General features: G+C 41.7%; 1 protein-coding gene across 3 annotated transcripts in view; it reads left to right on the plus strand.

Annotated features, from left to right (window-relative positions):
- Window positions 1-17,387, plus strand: part of scai (suppressor of cancer cell invasion) — a 47,472-nt gene that overhangs the window by 9,813 nt on the left and 20,272 nt on the right. For all 3 annotated transcript variants that reach the window (XM_079657459.1, XM_079657460.1, XM_079657458.1), the window contains 5 exons: window positions 4,342-4,440; window positions 5,235-5,331; window positions 6,453-6,551; window positions 6,796-6,948; window positions 16,974-17,075. In XM_079657459.1, coding sequence (XP_079513585.1) covers window positions 4,342-4,440; window positions 5,235-5,331; window positions 6,453-6,551; window positions 6,796-6,948; window positions 16,974-17,075 — 550 coding nt within the window. The remainder of the gene's footprint in view (window positions 1-4,341; window positions 4,441-5,234; window positions 5,332-6,452; window positions 6,552-6,795; window positions 6,949-16,973; window positions 17,076-17,387) is intronic.

Raw genomic sequence — 17,387 nt, forward strand, 5'->3', positions numbered from 1 at the left:
CCATCAGAGTCGAACCCGCAGTTTGGAGGAACCAACCGCCAGGGCACCGGCACTAGGCCGGGCCGGCTCGGAGGCCCTCCGACAGTGGGTCGCGTTTGCCATTCGATCAGTGAGAGGAGAGGAGAAAAATGCAACAAAAATGGTCAAAATCCATTAATATATGGATGAGTGGGGGGGGCTGGACACAGGCCGTGGGGGACACCCGAGACCGGGCAGTGTCCCCGGTAGAATCCGGGTGAAATAGCAAAAAAATAATAAAACCGTGGAAAAAAGTGTCCGAAAATAGTAGGGATGCACCGAATATTCGGCCGCCGAAAATTATCGGCCGAAAATGGTTAAAAAGGCCCTTTCGGCTTTCGGCCGAAAGGGTTCTAGCACCGAAAAAATATCACCGAATGTCAGAGAACAGGGTTACGTTGGTAAGATAACGTGTTGTTGTGATGACGTAATCAAAACGCGGCGACAAGCACGGCGCGCGACCATGCTCGCGGCTGGCTCACAGCCAACATATCTGCCGCTTGGAGATATTTAAAAATATCAGAGAAAGAGGCGCGGATTGCGATTTGTAAAACGTGTTCAGCTGACATTTCTCGAGGGGGTGTAACTTCAAAGACTTTCACCACTTCGGGATTACTCCACCACCTGAAATCAAAACACCCGGACAAATATGCGGAGTATGATCAAATCACAAGCACTGACAGCGAGAGACTGTTCAGCGCTGCCTCTCATGTGCTTGATGAGAAGAGGAGCAGACTTATGGCTGATAAAGCAGAGAAGCTACTGTTCATTAAAAAGAACCTCCCACTTTTCCTTAATAAGTAGACAAGGCTGGCTTATCATAAGCTTATCTAGTTCTACATGCCTACTCTATACCCACTTTCCTGAACAATTTTCATTGTGAGTTATAATTCACCATCTCAGGTTATCATTAGGGGGAAATGACAGCAGCACAGTGTTCAATATATTGTACTTTTGTTATCTAAATGATACAATGTTGTTTACATTGCTCATGAGGACAGACCACCTTATTTGCAGATTCTTGAAATTGTAATTTAATTTGTAATTGATTGTGGATTTTGTATCCAGTTTTCACTTTATGTATCTATACAATGTTTACTACTTATTTACAGATTCTTGAAATTCAATTGTAATTTCATTTGTAAATAGTTACATTCATGTGGATTTATCCAGTTTGCACATTTGTATGCATGCACTTATAGGTGCATTTGTTGTTGTTGAAGGCCTGGCTGTTACAGTCTTTATTTACACTATTTTGTTGTAGGCCTACTGGCCTAGATGTTTATGCAGTTTTAAAGCACCTTGGCTTTGTTCTGAATGCACTTTGTTGTGGTTATCCAACAGAAAAAAGAAAATGCACTTGACTTGGAATTAATGTACTGTATGCATTCAAAAGTGCTGAATAAATGTTTTATGGACCCATAATAGTGATTATTATTTAAGTTAAATTTTGCCATAATCATTTATTTTTCCATAATCAGGTAGCTGAACAACATTGGTAAAAAATGTATACATTTTATATATATATATATTTCTATTAATCATTTTCGGCCTTTCGGCATTCGGTTTTCGGCCAACCGTTTCCTATTTTCGGTATCGGTTTCGGCCAAGAATTACCCATTCGGTGAACCCCTAGAAAATAGGCACTTGTGAGGTGGGCAGAGTCCCCTGTCAACTCCCGTTACATTCCTCCATGGTGTCATTTGAGCGAAAAATGGCTAAGTCAGCTTTTACGAGAACCAGGCTGGGGGGGTCAAAAGGGCTTGACCAAGGCCGATCCAAAGTGCACGGTGGGCGGACTCATCACCTCCGTGATGAGTCTCCATTGTGATTTGAAAACTTCCATCAAACGAGTCTTTCGGGGGGCGCGGAAAAAACGTGTTCATCAGAATCGTCACTTCCTGTACTGACAGTGCAGGTGTCCTTAGAGTGCAGCCTACACCGGAACTGTCCTGAGAGTGCAGGCCTGCAGGCAGACCCCTCTCACAGAATCAGCACCCTGCAAAAACAGGGCTGGAAAGAGCAAATAGAGCTAAATGAGGCATGGCTAAAATGCAGGATCTGTTTGGTATTTTGTTTGGCCCTACAATATATTGTTCAAATATAGCATGATATGTCCCCTTTAAGGTTTTATTAAGGTAGGGTTAATGTTGCTCTCAAAGTGCACCAGATTGATGCTTTTAACTTCAATATTTAAAAGAAAATCCTACCACTTACACTAAAGTGAACTATCTAAACACTGAGAGAGTCCTTACCTCACTGAGCTGACGTTATAAGATCCTCTCAGTCTGACTGGAGAGGGTTCTCCTCCACCTTGGTGTAGAAACAGCTCTTTATATCCGTTAGCATAGCTAGCTAACCAGATGCTAACAACAACATTCCACGGTACCGCTCACGCACTCACAAAATGCGCTCGTGCCACACACACACACAGAGCCGAGCTGGAATAAAACACAGAGACCCAGAAGTACTTGTACTGTACTGTATATCATATTATTTTCGATGGCTTTACTGTATAATCAGTGTAACGGATGAACAGATCGCCACTGGGCTTTCATCTAAAGCAGGGTTGCCAACTTTGGGCACCTGGCTGGAGTGAGATTTTGATATCATGGGTTTAATTACACATATGCGCACTAAATGACTGCTATCGTGTCAGCAGCGGGACCTTAGCATATATATATATATATATATACAATATATACACAATATTGGACACAGACTATAAAGGGCAGGCACACAGTTTAATTCACTAATGAAAGTCAAACACATCTTTGTTTCCACTGTTTTATTGTGTGCCTGTTGCGATAAACAATTAATTGACTTATCGTACGATAAATAAAAAGGAACTCGATACATTTCCATTTACATGAGGATGTGAATAGCAGTTTGAAAGGATGTACTTGAATTATTATTATACATTATCATTATGTCAGTGGTCTAAAATGGTCATACAACGGTGCCGACAATATTATCGTTTTTCGCAATCATTTCCGGGAAAATTTATCCAACAAAATAAATTATCGTGAGAGGCCTATACATGAAACACACACACACACACACACACAAACAAATCTACAGACTTACTCCAAACTGCCAAATATATTAATTAACACACTCTCACTCTCATACACTCTTTGACTCTATTTTGGCCTAGTAGAACAATAAGCAGCAGACTTTTACTTTTTATCATTTCTACTGGATCTTAGATCTGCGCATGCGCAATACGGGTCGGGGATTGGCCAACCGGCTCCCAATGCTCTGCTGGCTGTTAACGTTAAGAGTGGTGGGGGCGGAACGACCGCTTGAGCAGCTGTCAACTCAACATTGTAAATATCCAACCAAAAACGATCGCCGGTTCATCTTGTTTTTGGCGTGAGAATAGTTTGGGCAGCGTGAGATTGAGAGTGAAAGCGTGTGTCACACGCCAGATGCGTGAGAGTTGGCAACCCTGTCTAAAGACACAGCCACGTAATGATAACAAAGGTCGGGGGTCATTGGTCAAGCAACACACCAATCAGAGAGCAGCAGTGAGCACACCTCATGCTGTGTTTTATATTTGTATTCTTTATTTCTGATTTATTTCATACAAAAAACTTTTAGTGGAAACGTTTTCACTTATATGATTTTTAAAACAAAAAGAAGAAAACTGCAAAGTGGCAAGGCTTGCTCGCCCTGCGTTGGGGGGGCACAGTGACTCATTTGGGGGGGGCATGGCCCGCGAATGACCCCCCATGACGCCGACCCTGCATTTACTGTCAACTTTTCTGACATATACAGACATTAACCTAAATAAAATGTGTTAATGTATAAACAATGATTTCTCTTCAGCATATCATCATGGCCAACTCACTGAGTTGTATAGGTTATCAGAGATTGTAAGGGGCGGGTTTTGGAACTTTAACTGGCCACTAGTTGTTTGAACTAAGAGGCAGTCGGAGAAGATCATTTTCCAAAGTCATCTTCTGTTGTAAGTGGCAGTACATTTAAAATATGCCTAATATACTCTCCATTGTCTTTGTAATTGTCATTTCGCATTTACAGGGTCTATTAGCTTTACCTTAGGAACATAACTTCAGTAAAAACCATTCCCTCTTAATTTCTTCCACAATACAGCACTGCTCTGATGACACATTATTGGCATATTCACTATTCATATTTCATTTAGTTTCAGATCCTCTAACACCACCACTGACTCTGGCTTAGTGAAGAGCTTGTGGTAGAAAAAACACTCAGCTGAGAGTGATTGCAATGTAATGAATGTATTTGAAATGGGAGTGCTACACAGAGATAGTAATCCACCTTTCTGATGTTGATTGACAGCCTTCGTACCTCAGAAACGAGTTACCTGAACGAGGCCTTTTCCTTCTACTCAGCCATCCGCCAGCGCTCCTACTACTTCCAGGTCAACAAAGAGGACAGGTACATTTTTACAATATGTATATATATTTATATAATATGTATACAATATGTACTTAAAATGCTGTGAGTCTCAATATCAGGAAGTAGATAAGTCTTTGCCTAGTTTACAGTAAACAGCTTGGACATTTATTGTTTGAAAGTTGACTGTTTTTGTGATTCAAAATATACACACATCTCATGTAATAAAGGTTTACATAGTCATACTGCACATGCATACATACCTGCAGGAAAGAACTCAACCCTTATAAGTTGAGCAAGAGTTCAAACACCTGTCTACAACAATTATGAAAAGAAACGGCTCCTAAATCCCAACTAGGAAAGGAAGAAAGGAAAGGAAACAGGAATAGAGGTGAATCCATGAATGAAATGGAAGTACAAATTGAGAAATAAAACAACTAGATAATATATAGAAGAAAGCATAGAAGAAGAGAAAAAACAAACTGATCAAGGTGAATGTTTTCTTCGTGTTGGTTCCTATCAAAGATGTCGTGAATGTAAAAGTAGATTTTAGAAAAGTAATTTCTTGAAACAACTGGCCACTGTAGTATATATCAGGAATGATACACATTCATTTGAAGTTGATACATTTGATGTTGGTTTGGATGTGCTCTTGGGGTTTGTTGATGATTAAATCATATATTTATGGCAAACTAAGATGATCAGGTTTGTGCTGGAAAACAACTATTTGTAATCTTCAGACGTCGAAAAGTGTCAACGAAGAAATACACATTTTGGTGTTCTTTAACGTGAGTTTGTCTGAGATCTAAATGTAATATTGACTTATCTTCCCTCAGGCCGGAGTTAGTAGTGAAGAAGCTTCGATATTATGCTCGCTACATAGTCGTCTGTCTACTGCTGAACAAGATGGACCTAGTCAAAGTTTTGGTTAAGGTATGTCATACAGTTTCCCTTAACTATAGCATGCTAAGTGATGAAAACTCCTGAGGAGAATGGACACATTCCTGCATCTTTTGATATGATTCATCATTCAAATCATTCCTTTCAGTGTCTCACTATGGGATATGGACAGCCAAAAGGATGTTGGAAAGTAAATGGAACAAATCACACACAATCATTTACCACATGGGATACCAGTGCAGTTGCAACAAACATCAGTAATACTAACAAATAACAGAAAAGAAAGGAATGAAACACACACAGAAGAAAGAACATGGTGCAGTTTGATCATTTCCAGTTGCTGTGGGGGGTCTACCAGGCTGCTGTGGGGGGTCTACCAGGCTGCTGTAACGAGCAGTAGCCTGCTGTGGTGCAGGAGAGGAGAGCAGGTTTTATTGAGAGGGTCCTGATTTCCTTCAGGGTTGAAGTGAGTTGTTCCAGGTGTGTGTGCTCTGTTAATAGGTAGGTAGGGCCATTGGTCTTTACCTCCACTTTCAACTGTGTGTTGGAAGTGGCAGTGGGGAGACAAGTTGTATCCACTTGGCAAAAAAGATAAGGAAACACTGAAAGTACTTGCTTAGATTGGGGAATTATCTTTCCCCATCAATGGGACTGGGGGTCCTTTGCTGTGGAGGGGGCCATTACATTTGCCAATGCTGTGGAGGTCCATGCTAACTTTAAGCTTGTGGCTAGGACAGAACTGACAGATTAAATTTGGGTAATTAAGTAAAAATTGTCCTTCTCTTCCTCATGTGACACTAGAAACTCCTCACCCATTAAACCCCCCTCCCTCCTCATTACAACCCAGCATGTGCGGCTCATTCTGCCAAGTGGATCAAACCAAACGTCTGTTGTTCATAGAGAAGAGAGAATGTGGGGAGTGTTTCTCTTAGTCAGACATCAAAACAAATACACTGGCTTCAAAATCCAAACTCTGATTGCAGGCTCCACTTTAGACATTTAGAATACTGGGTGAGTGAGACTGTCATGGAACCTGTACTAGATCTTACTTTGTGAGTCAAGCAGAAGTCCAACTTTAAAACTATAAAATAAGTGTTTGTGTTTGTAGCTGTTCATGACCTTCTTTGAAATATATGTGTGTTTGCTACCTACAGGAGTTATCTGAGGAAATTGAAGATTACACACAGAGGTTTAACACAGAGGACCAGCTGGAATGGAACCTGGTTCTACAGGAAGTGGCAGCTTTTGTAGAGGTAAGTGACCTCCAAATGAAACTGTCAATGTTGTCTATTTTATTATCCATGTTTGATTAGATTTTCCTGAGGTTTCTTTAATTCTGTATTTAGCCTATCTTAATATCTCATAACTGTTTAACCTGTTACAGAGCAAGATTGATGGTTTGTTACTGATGGTAACCCATTAATGCAACATTTCATCTGGCTGGAAGGAGTTGTCTGTTGTGGGTCATTGTTGTTTTTCTCTGTTTTTACCAAACAGGCAGATCCAGTGGTAGTTCTGAACGACAACAGTTCCGTGGTTGTCAACAGCAACCGTCTGCAGGAGGGCAGTGTGCCCCCGCTGGAGCAAGGCATGGTGGTGGGGCAGCTTGTGCTTGCAGATGCACTCATCATCGGAAACTGTAACAACCAGGTTTTAACCCACTAATTATAATTATAATTCACACTTCTTACACATAAATACTGTTGTGGACCAGTTTATTAAAGAAGACAGTTTGTTGGCTTTCAAACAAACAATATTAAAAACATATTTCCCCTAGAGCAGTGGTTCTCAACTGGTCAGGCCTCGGGACCCACTTTTTCCTTTGTCAATAAATCGCGACCCGACAACAACCACTCAAATATATTAAACAAAGAATCGTGCTGTAATATATATATATACGCTTTTCTGCATATATTATTACCGGTAATTAAAGTGAAGTACATATATCCCTTATATCCCTTCACAGAACTAAATTATGCTTTTAAAAAAGGTTTAATGAGATGATGGAATCAAAGCTGAACTGTATAACATAAAAAGGCAAACATGCTGAAAACCCAACCCCAGAAGGGGGGTCTGGAAGAGATTTTTAGAAATACTAACATATAAAGTTTGCATTCTGGTACACTCTGAGAAGAAAATAAAGAAATCTATTACTACCCGACATATTAATAATATTTTATGCCATTGTTTGTTTTTCACTTAGTTCCGACAGCTGAACTAAGTGAAAAACAAACAAAGAAGAGTAAAGAGGAGATAGTCTGTGTGACTTACTTTAAATTGTGGGTAAGGGTAGATAGCTCCCATTGTTCTTTGACCTGTCAATCATCAAACCGGGGTTCATATTTAATTATGTGTTCATTTTTATCTTAAGTTGTACTAGGGCTGTACCCGAATATCCGAATATTCGTTCGTTGGAGTACTATTCGGGTTTCAATTTCGTTATCCGTATTTTTTTCTTCTTCAATTTATTGAAATCTCCAATATCAGCGTAAGAGCTTTTGCCACTTCGGGGGGTAATTACACTTAACCATACACTTTATCGTTTACTTTCTCCATCTTTATATGTAGATATGACTTTTCTCCGTTAATCTCCATCACAATGTTTCCATAGCAACAACAACTTCCTGTCAACAGCGCTAACTCTCCTTCAAAATAAAAGCATGTCCATAAAAAATAGAAAGCCAAGCCAAATTACACTTAACCTGTTCTACCCCGATACCGGGGGGAAAAACGCGTCATCTGCAGGAAACAGCGTCTGAGTGCTTCTTAATATTCAATAAACTATGAATGTTTTATATCCATGTAACGGGAAGAACCTCAGCTAACTGATCATTTAAAAAAAAAAATTAAAAATTAAAACACAAAGCTAACGCTCTGCCTCTGAATTAGCCATGAGTGGGAAAATGATAGAGCATTACTGCACAGAAACTCACTCATAACACCCTTATTACTTATCGTAGCTGCACGTCCAACCCATCGATTAGCATCGTGAGAATACACAGAATCGATCGGTACATACATAATCACTCCATGATAAGAACTCGCGAAGATATTAACAAGAACAGACATCAAAACATGTGGCGCTAGGTAGCTAAAAACGACAAAATGGCTTACCTTTGCCGTTGTCTGGTCAAAAGTGGTCTTCAATGGCATTAAAACGATAAAAACGCTTCTGAAGGTTAATCCAATGTGTCTGTGTCCCTTTGAAATGATTTCTGATAATCCATAAGCAATAAACCTGCTTTTCCGTTTCCAGATGTCAGAGCGAGAGATAGGTTCGCTCTCATGCAAAACTGTGTCAGCATAGCTCTCATTTCTCAATGGTAGCGTGTGTGTATGTGGAAATTACCCTTCGATTTTATTGGCTCTAACGGTCAAAAAGAGATGTCAATCACCAAAATCGACCAATGGGTTCCAGAGAAACGGTAAAAACGGCAATTTCCACCCAAATCACCTCAGAGGTGGAGTTTTTCTTGCTAAACCTTTTTGATGCAAAACAAGTGACATTTGACCTTTTTAGAGAAAAAGGTCAAATGTCACTTGTTTTGCATCAATCTTGATACAGGGTACTTATTATATGTTGTACTTTGGATTCTTAAAGCTTTTAGTCTACCTTACCATCATCCAAGGGTAGTTTTCACTTTTTTCCCGGGTCGCCAAGGGTACTGGCGTTGTTTGTTCGCCGCTCCTCCGCCCCAAATCTTGTTCTTTAGTCCAGATCAGAACCTCTCCTGTCTGGCTCTCTACTTTTTAAACATCAGTCATCAGCAAAAATAGCAGCATCTCTCTCGAATCGACACAGACCTTTGTGTTGTCATCTCCTACCTGCTGGCTCTTTCCTGCTCACCGGTCCCTAGCCCGCTAGCTAGCTTTATCGGACCTAGCAGGCTGCTACCTAGATGCTCCTCGGCTCCCTGAAGTCTGCTGAGCTAACATTTCTGTCTCCAACCCAACTCCACCCTAACTCCACCCTAACTCTGCAGCTCTTGTGGGTCTTCCCATCCCGCTGCGATCAGCCGGCTTCCCCGCTGACATCGTATCTTCCTGCCGCCTACAGCCAAGCTAGCTAACCACTCTCCAGGCTGTCAGCCCCTCCTACGATTCTCCTCCGGAAACCACTGGAATTATTCTCCCGATATGTTGTGGATTATCCTTCTGATTTTACCTGGACTCAAACAGCTCCTTCTTCCACGGCTCCTGGTCTCTGCTGCCCGGGTCCCCAGCATTAGCTAGCTCCGTGCCAGCGCCACTTAACCGGATCATGCCGCCGCTCTACTCCCTGTCAGATCTCCACTCCTTTAATAACCGCCTGTCTCCGGACTGCATGGACATCTTCGCAGATAATGAAATACTCCGCAAACGCCGTCCTGCACACAGAGGCTCTGGCCGTAGGTTTTTATTTCATTCCACGTCTCCACATTCCATCCCGTCCATTCGGTCCTGTCACACGCCCACACTACGCCATCACAACAAACAACACGTGAATCTGACCAATCTCCTTCCACTCCGCCGGTCCACACAACCCCTCCCAATGCAACGTCACCTCAGAGCAGCTCAACCCACGCTCCATCCACAATAAAAGCTACATTCTGAATGAATTCATTAAAGACAATAACCTGGACTTTCTGTATCTGACCGAAACATGGCAAAAAACCCTGGACTATTTTTCTTTAAATCAAATCACCCCAGCAGGATTCACATACATTGACAAAGCTCGCCCACAAGGGCGGGGTGGTGATATAGCTGCTATTATCAGAAAGGAAATAAAAGCTACCATAATCCCCATCCCTGATGTTTCTTCATTTGAACACCGGATCTTCAAACTCTCTGGTCCCACTCCCCTGGTCACCGCCATCATCTACCGTCCCCCGAAGCCAAACCCCTCCTTTCTCTCCGACCTCGCTGACATTCTCACTCAGCTTTCTGCCATATCCCCATCTGTTCCCCTCTTAGGTTATTTTAACATTCATGTTGACGACCCGACCTGCAAATATGCCTCTGAATTTAAGGAAACCCTTCACTGCTGCAACTTCTCTCAACACATCAACTTCCCAACACACAGCCGTGGTCACATCCTGGACTTGGTCTGCTCCACTGGTCTCACCATCCATCATCTGTCCAGCCTCAATCTCCACATCTCTGATCACCTGGCCATCATCATGGACATCAACATCCCCATCCCCACCCAAAAGCAAAAACGCACAATAACCTACAGAAATCTCAAATCCATCTCACCTTCAGCAATCACTGCCTCAATTACCTGCAAGATGTCTTTCTCCCCCCCCCCCCCCCCCCCTACTTTCTAAAAACCCATCTGAACTTGTAGACTATTATAACAGCACCCTCTCCTTCTGTCTCAATGAACTGGCCCCCACAAAAACAAAAAAATGATCTTTCATACACTCCGCCCCCTCGTATACCCCCAAACTCCACCAAATGAAATTGAGGAAACGTCAACTTGAACGCCAACACAAGAAAACCACACTAACAGTCCATCTTCAAATCTACAAAGACTGTCTCCAGCAGTACAGTAACACACTCAAAGCAGCCCGGTCTAATTACTACTCACAACTCATTCAGTCTGGCTCCAGCAACCCCAAGCGTCTGTTCTCAACCATCAGCAAACTTCTCAAAGCCTGTGACAACGCCACCTCATCCTTCACCACCGAACAGTGCAACTCCTTCCTCTCGTTTTTCCAAACCAAAATCAGCAACATTTACAGCAATCCGAAACCCTCATCAGCACCCCCCACCTCCCCTCCTGGCTCCCCCCCTTCACCTCACAACCCCTGTCCCACTTCTCCCCTGTGACCCCCATGCAACTGTCTTCATGACTGGAATTAACTCCACCTGCACACTTGACCTAATGCCCTCCAAATTAGTTAAGGAGAGCCTCCCTGCCATCTCCCAACTCATCGCCACCATCATTAACTCCTCCCTCAGATCTGGATCAGTTCCCCCCTCTCTCAAACTGGCTGCTGTCACACCCATTCTCAAAAGACCTGGACTCACACCCGACATCATGTCCAACTTCCGGCCCATCTCAAATCTCCCTTTTCTGTCAAAAATACTTGAACGTGTCATTGCCTCACAACTAAAATCCCACCTCAGCTCCAATGACCTCTTTGAGCCATTTCAATCCGGTTTCCGATCAAAACACAGCACCGAAACAGCTCTTCTGAAAATCACAAACGACCTCCTCCTCGGTTATGGCTAGAAAGATCCGTCTTGTGTAAAACTCTCGCGAGAGTTTGGCTGAATGTTACGTGGCTGAATGTTTACGTTTGGCAGGCAGCCTTTCAGTTACGATCGTTAACATCAGTTGGCCACAGCAAATGATGGTGAGAAGCTAAACTATCTATTAATTATGTCAATGACAGGGAGTGTGATTGTTGAAATAGGGTGTTAGCGGTCTTGTTGGTGTTCAAAGAAGAATGACAACACTGTAGATCACCAACACTATGGTTTATTTTGTATTCACAGGCAAGTCAACGTTGTCGCAGTAAAAGTCCCAAGATAGCTCCTGGTGCAATAAAATGTTCCCTTGCAGTGTTTTACTATTAAGTCTGATGTTTCTCTATTAATATTGCTTCTGCATTAATGTGTATGTTGCATTATGTTACTGCTGTAGATGTGTTTCCGAGCCGCTCCGATTACAACGAGAGTTACAACGAGAACGTGACGTCATATTTACACTAGACGGATCCTTTCTAGCCATAACCTTCCTTCTCTCCTCTGACTCCGGCAACCTGAACATCCTCCTCGACCTCACCGCAGCATTCGACACCATCAACCACACCAACCTGCTGTCCCTCCTCGAATCATCACTCAACATCACCGACACTGCACTCTCCTGGCTGAAATCCTACCTCACCGACAGACATCAGTTTATCAACATCAACAACTGCACCTCCTCCACTGCTCGTCTGTCCCAAGGCGTCCCCCAGGGTTCGGTGCTTAGCCCCCTCCTCTTCATCCTCTATGTGCTCCCCCTTGGCAAAATCATTCGTCGCCACAACCTTCAATTTCACTGCTACGCCGATGACATTCAACTTTATATCTCAACAAAAACCATCTCCCCCTCAACACACTCCACTCTCACCAACTGTCTCTCAGAAATAAAAGCATGGATGCAAACAAACTATCTCCAACTGAACAGTGCCAAATCAGACATCATCATCGGCCCCCCATCCCGTACCAAAGCCATCCAGAATTTCAACTTCACCATTGACAGCAACACTCTATCTCCCCCCCTCACATCCGCAATCTCGGAGTCATCTTCGACAGTCAGCTCAAATTCAACCACCACATCAATCACATCACCAGGACCGCCTTTTTCCACCTCAAAATCATTGCCCGTCTCCGCCCATCACTATCCTCCTCTGCTGCTGAAACCCTGGTTCATGCATTCATCACATCACGACTCGACTACTGCAATAGCATCCTCTACGGCAGGGGTGGGGAACCTCCGGCCCCCGGGCCGTATACGGCCCGCGAGACCATTTGGTACGGCAAAAAAGAAAAATGTGTAAGAAATCTAGACCGCAAAAAAATGTAACAAGCGAGAACCTGTTTTTCCTGGCCAAGGTCAGGGTCCTTAAACACAACACGAGCCTAACGTGTCATCATGTTGTATATGTCTCGTCTGACAGGGTTGGAAATCTGACGGAGAGCACCAGAACGGCTCCGGGCCGGGACTTCACAAATTGCAGTACCCATAAGAAGCTGTACACATGACGCAGTTTTTGCGTGGCTGTGTCTTTAGTTGTAAGCCCAGTGGCGATCTGTTCATCTGTCATACTGATCATACAGTCAATAACTTCTTTATTAGCATCTGGTTAACTAGCTATGCTAACGAATATAAGAAGCTTTTTCTCCAACCAGTGAGGTAAAGGCACATTTTTATATGATCGTTATAGTTATACAAAAACAGGTATAAAATACTATATGACAGTAACAAAAAGTTGTTATTAATAAACAAGAATACAGTTTGAAAGGGGTGATTTGTAAAATATCCATAAAGAAAAATAAATCTGCTTACAGTTCTGTTTCATATGGGTGTAGATCTCCTGATGTTGCTCTCAAAGTGCACCAAATTGCTCTACGGCATACCATCCAACCTCCTCAATAAACTCCAACATATCCAGAACTCTGCTGCCCGCCTCCTCACCCACACCTGCTCCCCAGACCACATTACTCCCGCCCTCCAGAACCTCCACTGGCTCCCCGTCCGTCAAAGAATCAACTTCAAAATCCTCCTGATTACTGACAAAGCCCTGAACAATCAGCCCCCCCCCCCCCACCTCACAGACCTGCTGCACTACCAAACCCCTTCCCGCTGTCTCCGCTCATCAGAAGCCAACCTCCTATCCATCCCCACCCGCATCAATCACCGGACCTGGGGGGACAGAGCATTCTCCGTCGCTGCCCCCTCCCTCTGGAACTCACTCCCAGAACCCATCAGAGACTGCACTGACCTCACCACCTTCAAAAAACTCACAAAAACTCACCTCTTCAATCTGGCCTAATGTGTAATTGTTTTTGTATTATTTGACTTTCACCATATATATTTATTTGTTGTTCTTTTCTTTTCACTATATCTGTAAAGCGTCTTTGAGCACCTGTAAAAGCGCTAACAAAATAAATCTATTATTATAAGTAAAAAAATATTTTTGGACGGACACTATAATTTACAGTTTTTATGTTCAATCTGAATTTTCTTTAAAATAAAAAACATCTATATTGATTCTGACTGTTCTACATCCAACTCACTGGTTTATCATTACTTTGAGAACAAATATTATTAATTTTCTCCTTTTAGAAGTGTAGTTATGGTCATTTGTTCTGGAAATGTCAATTTCGAGCCTGAGACCTGAAAAACAGGCTCAGTGATTAACGGGTTAAGATACAACTGCAATGAAAGTAACAAACACAATGCTTTTCAATTTCAAAGAACATAAATTGGTTATATACATTAACAAATAACTATAAAACAACAATACTGTAGAATAACAAAATTAATGCCGTGAATAAAACCTAAATACACGTGTTGAAGCAGTTCGCTGCTGATTACTGCGCACCGCAGCCCGCGAGAAAATTGGGCCTTCAAAATAAAAGTTTTACTTTTTCCCCCCCCCCAAAAAAAAGAAAAATCTTTTTTTTTCCCCAAATATTTCTTCACTCACACATCTGCGACCCACTCGAAACGGGTCCGCGACCCACCAGTTGAGAACCACTGCCCTAAAGCACTCTCCAGTTTTATCTGCAGCTCTGTGGTTGCTGATATTTCATCTTATTTATCCTAATAATAGTGTCATCCCCGTAAGGACCAAGCAGTTTCTGATAGATATGCATGTCCTAATAGATAGATGCTGCTTGCCATGTGCTGCTCAAAGGGATAATTCCTTTTCAGTCATTCAGAAAGTAAATCATTGTTTAATATTTAGTTTACTGTTGCTTTCTTCGACAGGACAGAAACACTTGGCGGTGTTTGTTGCCGGTAAATGTGATTTACAAGAACTTTTGCATTGACCAGCAGTAGTAGTCCAGGGGCCTAATTTATAAAGGGATATATGCTCAAAAAATGGCGTACGCCAGTTTCTACGCAATGTTTGCGATTTATAAAATACTAACTTGACGAGAAAATGTGCGGTCCTCCACGCAAACTCTAACCCATGCGTACGCACTAAGCACAAAAACGGGAGAGACAAGAAACTGCGACACCGTTGGCAGAAGGAAGAATGGAGGGAAATATGTTGAAATAATACCATAAATAAAATGTTACCTCTCATTTATCATATATGAAGAATTCATTTTCACAAATTGATTAAAGCCAATCTTAAAATTATTAAACAAATGCCTGTTTGCGACTCCTCAGTGCACACAAAAACATAACTTGGAGAAATAGATAAATACGGATATGTTATTTAAAACCACCTCGAATATGTTGTGTTAATGTTATGAAATGTTTTCTCATAAATGCTGCGGTAAGCAGGAGGTCAGAATTACGTCTAAACTGACGCCGTTTTGCATTTCTATAGGTTGTAGATACGAGCATGGTTTATATACTATCACGTTTAATCCTGTTTTATGCCGTTTGCCAAGACTTGATAAGTCGCTCGTAAAACACAGGAGGTATGGAAACTAAGAACACCATATGTGGTCAATTGTACAACTAATATAACACAACACATTAATTGTATTTCCTTTAACTGGTGGATTATGGATATATAGTTGCTGATCAACAGCTGGAACACAAACCACCAAATACAAACAAATAATTCAGATCCAGTCGTCATGACTCCACTCCGGAGGGATTCCCATTCCCCGATCATTTCTTAGTTTCTCCTCAAGGGGGTGTCTCCTGTCCCTCGTACAAACACACTGCCTGAGGAAGGCTGTGTATTTATTTTGTCATTAGACTTTATTGGACCACTTATTCATTTATTTTGGTGACGATCCGACCTCCATGCTGCTACTCTGGTTCAAACTGCATCCACCAAACAATATGATTTATCTCGACCTCCCCAAAATAACCAAAATCTGACACGGTGTGAGATGTCTTTTTTTAGCTGTTCTGTCGTCATTTCCTGCTATCTTCTCCATGCGGTCAGTCAAAATTAATGAATGAATGGGCGTTTCTTTGACTATTTATTGGCAAATATGGGCGTTACGTGAAGCCCGCAAAAGCTGCACCGCATTTCGAGTTGATTGGGATTTATAAAGGGAAACTGGCGTAGGAAGTGTTATACGCACTTTCCTCGCCTGTACGCAATGTTTTGTGAATCGGAACATTTCTGTACCTATTTTTTTTATTTCTACTACGTATGCAACCTTTCCACGTGAATCCTACGCACGGCGTTAGAAACCAGGCCCCTGGCCTGTAGGGGTTTCAAACTGACAGTGGTGGAAAAAAGTAGTCAGAATCTTTATTTGAGTAAAAGTACTAATACCACACTGTAAATTCTCAATTTCAAGTTAAAGTGAATGCTTCTTAAGTCAGAGTATTTAAGTATTGTTGGGAAAATGTATTTGAACAAAAAATCTGCTTCCAAAATGTAGTGGAGTAGAAGTATAAAGTAGTGCAAAATAAAAATACTCTGATAAAGTCCCTCGAATGTGTAAGTACAGTACTTGAGTTCATGTACTAAGTAACTTTCCATCACTGCCAACTGATTGATTTGAAAAATATATCCTTTTTTTAAATGTCAGACATCGACAAAAAAATGTAAATGTAAAATTGATACTTCACTGTATTAGACAATATCATGGCTGGTTGTTTAATCAATTATACAGCATGTTGACATGACAACTGTAGGAACATTTTCAAATGTTCCAGGCCCGCTAATATGACTCCTGACATGCAGTGTTTTTGTCCCCTGATTTACAGCATCGGGATCAACACCGCATTTGAAATTCTTCATTTTTTTTTTTACTTACAAACTACTCTCTGTGTACTAAAACAAACTGCTCCTAGTACTAGGATGGGTTAAATGCAGAGGTCAAATGTCACTCTGTGCTGTTTGCATGTATGTGTGAGAGTTAAAGAGAGTTTCATCCTCCGATTCTAAGCCTGAACTTTTGTTTCATCTGTAAAACCCCAATGCTTAAAATATAATTCTCCACAGTTCTCTGTATTGTAAGGTAATGCCAGTGTTGTTTCCTTATTTCTTCAGGTGAAATTCAGTGAGTTAACCATCGATATGTTCCGCATGCTTCAAGCTTTGGAGAGGGAGCCTGTAAACCTGGCAACACAGACCTCCAAACAGGGAGCGCTGGTGAGTGTAAGGTCTGAAGATAGTGCTCTTGGGAGGCTATGTTTCTGCTGAATTATTGTTTAAACAACATAAAGAGAAAAGCAATTAGCTAAAGATTCATTCAAGAGTCTTACTTTCTGTTATATTCTCACAGAATATGTGGATAAGCCTTTTTTATCAAAATTATGTTTGTGATTGATTGGTTCACATACAATGACATCAGTGTGTGTGAAGTTTGACTTCCTGCCAGACAATAAAGCTGTATGCTGAGGTATTAAATAAACAGAACCAAACGTTGTGTTACTTTCCGAACAGAATATCACGACCAAAGAA

Source organism: Notothenia rossii (genome assembly GCF_949606895.1).
Source record: "Notothenia rossii genome assembly, chromosome: 11".
NCBI lineage: Eukaryota > Metazoa > Chordata > Actinopteri > Perciformes > Nototheniidae > Notothenia > Notothenia rossii.